At 41.6% G+C, this 8,377-nt stretch overlaps 1 protein-coding gene across 4 annotated transcripts in view; it reads left to right on the top strand.

Annotated features, from left to right (window-relative positions):
- plekhg5b (pleckstrin homology domain containing, family G (with RhoGef domain) member 5b) overlaps positions 1 to 5,101 on the top strand; it is an 85,217-nt gene extending 80,116 nt beyond the window's left edge. For 3 of the 4 annotated variants that reach the window (XM_066670248.1, XM_066670251.1, XM_066670252.1), the window contains 5 exons: positions 28 to 143; positions 293 to 447; positions 967 to 1,576; positions 2,180 to 2,556; positions 3,446 to 5,101. In XM_066670248.1, coding sequence (XP_066526345.1) covers positions 28 to 143; positions 293 to 447; positions 967 to 1,576; positions 2,180 to 2,556; positions 3,446 to 3,455 — 1,268 coding nt within the window. In that variant the 3' untranslated portion in view covers positions 3,456 to 5,101. Of the gene's footprint in view, positions 1 to 27; positions 144 to 292; positions 448 to 966; positions 1,577 to 2,179; positions 2,561 to 3,445 lie in introns of those variants that run through there. The other variant, XM_066670250.1, reaches the window with a different exon arrangement.
- The last annotated feature ends 3,276 nt before the right edge of the window (positions 5,102 to 8,377 follow it).

Genomic DNA, 8,377 nt, shown 5'->3' on the forward strand with positions numbered 1-8,377 from the left:
TGCCCTTATGTTTGTATCCCCTCCTAGGCTCTTTTGTCCTCATCTACCTCAATGAGTTCAAAAGTGCAGTGGCTGCCTACTCTTTCCAGGCCAACAGCACCTCCCAGGGGCGAAGTTGGATAGATGCGATCTGCAAGGTGCAGGTGTGTGCTTTGAACCATTAGACTCTACAGGCCTCCATAATAACAAGCTACATGTTTGCTTAGCTAATGTTCAGCCATTGCTGAGAATGCTGATTGGATTTGGAGACTGAAGGGCAACTGTCCTGATTCGAGGTGTGTTTATTTTATAGAAACAGCTCCAGCGGCTGCGATCTGAAGAGGCTCGGCGGCAGCAGGCCGGACTTAAACAGAGACTAGAGGAGGAAGAGGATGGAGGAGGAGAGGAAAGCTGTAACTCCACTGCAAGCTCCCCACGCCTCAGGGACAAGGAACAGCATAATGCAGGGTATGCTTGTGTCTGTAGGTTGGAAATGTTTCAGGGTAAAAGCCTGATCTGAAACATGTTAACTTAAATTGAGACTGTGAAATGCTTTGGAGTACATGATTTTATTGTTATTGCACAGCAGGGCATTGATATAGATCCACATTTATGTCACTGAACAGACACACACATTTTAAAAATGCTTTATTATATTACAAATAATACATATTAAGTTACTACTACTACTACTGCACTCCCACTGCCACCATTTTGGTTCCTTTTGGACCCAAGCCCACGTTTCTATACTTTAAGTCATGGCTGTCCCCTGAAGAGCAGTGGAGAATAAAACAGTTATTGGTTTTCCATGCTTTTAAATATTAATATAATGATTATATGGAATGTTGAGTACTTAAATTAGTGGTTAGTGCAGATCTTGAACCAGTTTGTGTATTTCAAAATTTGGTGTATGCTTATAAGAGACACCACCATTTCATATTTACTTCATATTTACAAATGCATTAACATACCCTTGTTTTTCCTCAGAAACTCAGACGGCTCAACTGAGACATTGTCAGTGGTGGAAATGGAGGATTCTGGTGCATCCTCAGACACTCCGGTTCTTTGTGCTGACCCTGGTGGGTCCCCTAATGAAACCCCCTTTAGCATTCCCATAATTTGTGAACCTGAGCAAGGTCAGGACGCTGCAGAGACAGACCCCTTGGAGGGCTCGGAGCTGGACCCCCAGTACCGTTCTCTCTCCATGGATAGTGCCTATGGCACACTCTCCCCCGAGTCCCTGCTGGAGCTGCAGAACCGAGCAGCTGCCAGCGAGGAGGAGAGCACAGAGGAGGATGGAGAAGCTGAGGAAAGAGGTGAGGGAGCAGTGGAGGAGGAGGAGGAGAGAGGGAGAACATCGGCAGAGGATGTGGTGACTGAAGAAGGAGAGGAGGAAGGAGAAGAGGATGAGGGGGATGATGAGAGCCCATCTGGGTCTCAGCTTTCAGTGGCGCACCGGTTAAAGCTCAGGCGACGCCCTCCTGTCAATTTCCGCCTGCAGAACCTGAAGAGAATGGCGTTCAAGTGCCGGTCTGAGGACAACCTGCTGCAGCGCATCCACGGCGAGAACAATCACGACAGCGCTCAGGTTACAACGGTAGGGGACATAATTTGATGTTGTTAGTTTATTGCTACTCTTCTTGTAATTTGCCTTGTATTCAATTAAAATCAAAACTTTAACGTGACATAAGTCAGTATGAGTTTGCATTATACAGAGACGCTTTACATTAAAGGTGACATGTTCTTAACAAAGAAATTTAACATCTGTGAAATGCTTTGGTCTAAATCCCACAAGGACCAACCTCACAGCCCAGTTCAGAATGACCAGTTTTAGTGCCTGTTCCTTTAGATGAAAATGAGCCACTGCCCACTCCACCCTAAAGTATGCAGCAACTAAAAGGGGGTTTGCTAGAAACTCTCTGGTTTTTCTTTTTGTCATTTTTGCTCAGTTATCTTCCTTCTCCTCCCTACTGTTTTCACCGTTCTGTTTGAAGTACACCATTTAACCCTGTCTTTGCGCACATAAACATGAGTCACATAGCTCTGTGATTGGATATATATTTAGATGAGGGCATTTGGCGTCAGATGTGGAGCAAAATCAGAACAGCTTACTTGATCCGATATTTATTTTCTGGGTGGTCTCATTTAAAAGTTAACAGGGTTGTGCAATATCAATAACCAAGCAACTTTTTCTGTGCAGCCGACAAACACTGAGGTCTCCGCCAATCGCCATGGGTCCAAGATGGCTGAGGGACTGGCTTACAGCAAAAGCATGACAGAACTGACCCCAGCTGATTCTACACCACGGCAGATAGACAGAGAGAGGTCAGAATCTCAGCGTCTGTCTTGCAGCCTGCCCGCCTCTGTGTTCCAGGACACACTGAGACGCGTGAAGTCACGGCATTCGCAAAAGGAAAGCATGGGTCTTACTGGCTCAGACGGAGAATTGGAGTCCAGTAGAGGGTCGGAGGATGAGGCACACAGTGGAAAAAAGTTGCAGCAGCACAAGAAGCTTACACTGGCACAGCTGTACAGAATACGGACCACACTGGTGCTCAACTCTACACTCACTGCCTCGTAAGTACTGCGTCAAATCTTTTTAAAATGCTATTTTGTTAGACGTTTTACATGGCTTAAAGTGTTCAAGGTTATAATCCGTTCATAGAAATATGGAACAACTATAAACATATTTGCACGACTCCATAAAATTAATTTTTAAAAATATTTTTGCCTCGTTTACTTTTATGCTTTGTGAAGTGATAAAATGCATTCTTGCATATGGTCTGAGAGTCACGACATTACTGAAGTTTTTAAAGATTTTATTAGGTGTACATTTGGTGTATTTTATGGAGCGCAACTAGTTGAGTCACAGTTTTGGGATGGCATTCAAAACAGAGCTCTTATAACGCACAGCAACAAATCAAGAGAAAATGTACAGTCATTCAGTAATTTACATATAAATTCATTCATTCATGATCTGTAACCACTTATCCAGTTCAGGGTCGCGGTAGGCTTGGAGCCTACCTGGAATCATTGGGCACAAGGCAGGAACACACCCTGGAGGGGGCGCCAGTCCTTCACAGGGCAACACACACGCAAATTCACTCACACATTCACACCTACGGACATTTTTGAGTCACCAATCCACCTACCAACATGTGTTTTTGGACCGTGGGAGGAAACCGGAGCACCCGGAGGAAACCCACGCAGACACAGGGAGAACTCACCAAACTCCTCATAGACAGTCACCCGGAGCGGGACTTGAACCCACAACCTCCAGGTCCCTGGAGCTGTGTGACTGCGACACTACCTGCTGCACCACCTTTACATAATACATACCTGATTAAATAGTGATTCTGACTCTCATTCTAACATTGGAAAGTGATCATATAAAAATATATTGTGTCTATTTTTGATACACCTGCCTTTGAAAACTAATTGAATCCTCTTTGTTCTCTGACCGTAGGGAAGTGTAGACACGGCCAATCCAGAGGACGCCAGCAGCACCAGGCTCCCCTGGTAGGACTGAAATCTTCCTGACACAAATGCACTCTAAGCAATGAGAGCAGTGTCTCTCAGGCCTCTCCCTTCCCTCCTCAGCTTGGAGTGGTCCTCTCTGCTCCGTTGAGCCTCTTTGCACGCTTCCCAGATCGGAGAGGGAGAGGCACACGCTCAAAAACTATTTGCACTTTGTTACATGTGTAGCTTTTATGGGTGGGGAGCTAAGCTTTAAAGGAATTGACAGATCCTGACCAAGATGGTTAGAGCAAGTCTGTCCCATTTGCGTATGGATTAGAGTCACTGGGCTTGCTGTTCAACCACACCACCCTGGATTTCCCTGTCCTACTGATTCGAAGCAAGCTTTAAAAAAGGAAAAGGACTTGTTCAATTCAGTGTTTCCCACGTGTTATTCCCTTTTCTCCTTGAGGGGGTTTCATTTCACCCTCCATTTCACACCCTCTAATGGAGTCTTCTCACAAGCTGGATTTCAGCAGAATCTCTCACATGAATCTTCGGGGATGTGCAGTAGCGTCCCTTCAGCTGCCATCCACACGTTCTGGAGAGAAAAGGTCGAAACTCCAAAACTAAGACTGGGGCTACAGTTGCACAATTCATGTGATGGAGGTGATTCCGCAAAGGAGGAATAACCAGTTCAGCGGTTCACATGTTCACTGCGTTACTTTGTATAAAGTGTTTGTTTGAGTGTTTATTTGCCTCTATGAATGTTGTCTGTGTGAGTGAATGCTTGTGAACACATGAATGGATATATTGAAAGATATCAATGAATTACTGTGTAAATGTCTTAGGCACATAATCCGATAGTTTGAAAACATTCTGTAAGCTCAAAGCTTGGGGAACTCAACTAAATCAATAAGAAAATAGCAAAACTTAACACTTTGAGAACAATAATTCTGATTATTAGGTATAATTTAAATTATTTTTTTTTAATTTCTGTTGTTTATACGTATTCTAATATTAGTGTAATAAAACAAGCATACTGCTCAGATAACTGACTTCTAATATATAACTTTCTAAAGTGCCTAAAACTTTTGCCCAGTACTGTTTGTGTGTGTGTGTGTGTGTGTGTGTGTGTGTGTGTGTGTGAGAGAGAGACTACAGGCTGAACCAAAATAATGACTAGAAAACTTGATAAAGGCTACAAATATAGGACCAGTATTAACTAGCTTGATGGTTATAGCAGTGATTAAATCAGTGTGTGTGTGTGTGTGTGTGTGTGTGTGTGTGTGTGTGTGTGTGTGTGTGTGTGTGTGTGGGCGTGTGTGTGTGTGGTACAGCTAAAGCTTTTTACTGTTGAGTGTAGCTCACTAAGTACCCCTGTGCCATTACACTTAAAATCTTGGGTTGGCTGAAATAACTCAAACTGCAAAGTGTAAGTAAAGATTTCTTGGGTTGCCAGATATGAAGTGGAATTAAATTCCTTCATGTATATGTTTTTCACCAGCTTTAAAACTGAAGAGCACTGCAGGGCTTTACAGTGAACGTCTTTGTCATTACTGGAGACTTCCCAAAAGCCCAAGAAAGACAGTGTTGTCTTTACACATTTCACTAATCATTGACCTTGATTTTGTTATTTTTCATACGCTTCCTTCGTAGGACGTAACGAAAACAGCCTGTTCCTGAATCAGCACTTATCAGTAACTACTCCTCATCTCCTCTGGAGCTTGTACAAAACACTGAACATCTTTTACAGGATTTGTGTCTAGAATAGGTTTTGCCTGATTTCTGAAAACCTCAGGTTAACATGTGACATGTTTTGTTATGTAGATTTAACAGCCTTGCTAATATTGGTCAAAGGCTTCCAAGTGGAATTCCTCCTACTAAACCAAATCCTTTGCAATGTCCTTGTACTTGGAAAGTTGCCCAAATTTAATATTTTGGGGTTTTTTTTGTGTTTGTCATATTTATTGAGCTTGCTTTGTTTTATATCTGAAATATGGTTTGTAAATGTGTTTATTTCATGACTGTAATATTTACGTTGTTGTTTTGTAGTCTTAATTTGTCTATATGTCTTTTTTGGACAGATTTGCAAAGATTTAGGAAAAAAGAAAGAAAGTAAGAAAGAAAGAAAAAGCTAAGAACCAAAATAATACCTTTGTTCCCAGTGTCGGGGAATGTTCTTTATTAAGTGTCTTACAAAATAAAAAAAGACATAATACTAACATTGCATTTCTGCTCATTTCTGTACAGTCCTGGGCACTTTTTTATTTGCTGTGGTTATTGTAAATAAAGTGTGAAGAAAGTGCAGTTATAAAAGAAGACACACGTTTGGATACAATATTATCCCCAAGAAAACAAATCAATGCACATGCGTTTGCAGCATTTTTTTCTTAATGGAGCTTGGGTTTTATAATGAATGCAGTGACGAATAAATTATTCTTAACATTTTTAAACTACACCATATTGCCAAAACTACTCACTCGCCCTCTAAATCAATGAATTCAGGTTTCCAATCACTTCCATGGCCACAGATGTATAAAACCTAAGGACCTAGGCATGCAGACTGCTCCAAACATCCGTGAAAGAACGGGTTGCTCTCAGGAGCTCAGTTAATTTCAGCACGGTACCGTGGTAGGATGCCATGGAATTTCCTCACTACCAAATATTCCACAGTCAACTTTCAGGGGTATTATAACAAAGTGGAAGCGATTGGGAATGACAGCAGCTCAGCCACAAAGTAGTAGGCCAGGTAAAATTAGAGTGGGGTCCGCGGATGCAGTGTGGGGTTGTTTTTCAGGAGCTGGGCTCATTTACTGTTTGTAAACGTAAAAACGTAACGTAAAAAGTCACAGTAAACATAACGGTGTCAAGTGTAGGAAAATGGGAATATGGCTAATCTGGATACTTCCCCCAGTTTTTTTTTTTTTTTGCTAACGAGTAAAAAAGAGGTTGTCCTATACTAATAAGCAAACTCTTAGTAATGGGGTGAGGTTTCCTGACCTGTGCTCACTGTTGGGTAAGTGGGTTAAGGAACCAACTGGCCAAAGTTACAATGGCCGGACATCTTCATAGAACTTGTGGAAAAACCCAGCATGTATACAAAAGAAACACTCAAAAATAAAACCTCTCAATGCCTACAATGTGCAGGACATTGAATACCAAGATTTGACGAATGCTTCTTGTGTTTTACGGACCAACGTACTGCCTACGGTATTTACCATAACAAAATACTGAGAATGCCAGCTTTGTGGTTGCTGCTTTCACTAATATTTTGTTAAGTACATCATTGATTTTGCATTTGTGTGTGATAAACAGTGGCCTGATATGAACCTTCCTGTCCCAACATGGCTGCGCACCAGTGCACAAAGCAAGGTCCATAAAGATGTGGATGAGCAAGTTTGTTGTGGAAGAACATGACTGGTCTGCACAGAGTCTGATTTCTTAGAGCAGCAAAGGGTGGCTGACATCATATTAAACCCTATGGATTAAGGATCATATGTGTGCAAAGGCAGAATACTTTTGGCAATATATTGCTCTTCATTTTTAGGTACTTTCTTTTACAATAAAATGACAAAAGGCCAGGAGAGTTTTTACATTATGAATTACTGTTATACTTACATGTAGAAACACTTTTATATTATGTCTACACCTAATACAAATATTCCAGCCAGTTTATTTTCCACTTTATTCCTCAATTAATTAATTAATCTGCAGCTGTTTCATCCTGATCAGAATTGGGAATCATTGTACGAATGGGAGTAACACACCCCAGTCCCTCACATGTCCCTCACAATCTAGTGAGTCTAAAACAAGAACGTGTGCTTCTTTACTGAGTTGTTGTTGTTTTAATTGCCACTAGAGGGCAGCTTTGAGGTGGTGTTGGACCCAGACCCTTATGAGATACTGAGCATGACTGTCCCAGAATGTTTCTCAGAATAGAATGAAACACAACTCTAGTTATGTAGCAGCATTATGCTCATGTTAGAGTATGTACAAGCCTTGAATTCTAATGGACAGTTCCAATCTCCCCCCTCCATTCTTAAACCCACTTTCTATTATTCTACATTGCGGTGTAAATGAACTGTCATTTACGGATATTTTGTAGTGCTTTCCCTTCCATTAAAATTATGTGAAATAAAATGTCAATTCTTTGAGTAGCTACACAGGAGCCTAAATTCACCATGCTCAATGTCAAATATGGGCAAGGAGATTATTAACCCCCCTGACACACACACACCCTACCCCCAGCATTGTTCTCTGGAGTGATAAAGCCCTGTACCTGACTTCTCTCTTGTTCTCATGGCTGAGCGCTGTCAAATCTTCACAGAAGAGTTCCAGCACCCATGTAAACCATTCCCAGAAATGCAGGGTGGCAAATGACCTATACATATTCTAAATTTCAGAAGAATTGGATGGGGTGGTGTCTGTAAATGTTTGTCTATCCATGCAGACACAGAAACAGCATTAGCAGTGAGAAGCAGACGGATGTGTTAGTTCACCTGCAGGTGGGAGTGTTAGAGAACAGATGAGAAATGTAATCACTGTCCAGAGTAATGACCTGTAATAGCCTGGATTATACTGGGCTATCTGGCTTGAAAAATACACAAGCATTAGAATGGTTGGACTGTGGAAAATAATCTTTGCTTTGCGAATATCAACAGTGCCTAAACAGTCAGAGGGGGACATCTATGCAGTGGTGGACAAAGTACACAAACCATGTATTGCATTAAAGTACAGATACTCAGTGTAAAATGTTACTAAAAGTAGAAGTCCTCAGTCTAGATCTCCACTTGAGTAAAAGTACAAAACTATTTCCCTTCAAATGGGCATAAGTATCAAAAGTAAAAGTACCATGACATATTATGTTTGTCACATCAAAGCAGACCGCAATGACTGTGATTGGTCCACAGTCAGACGAACATGGATAAAGTTGATCTGA

Source organism: Hoplias malabaricus, chromosome 5, assembly GCF_029633855.1.
Source record: "Hoplias malabaricus isolate fHopMal1 chromosome 5, fHopMal1.hap1, whole genome shotgun sequence".
Lineage (NCBI taxonomy): Eukaryota > Metazoa > Chordata > Actinopteri > Characiformes > Erythrinidae > Hoplias > Hoplias malabaricus.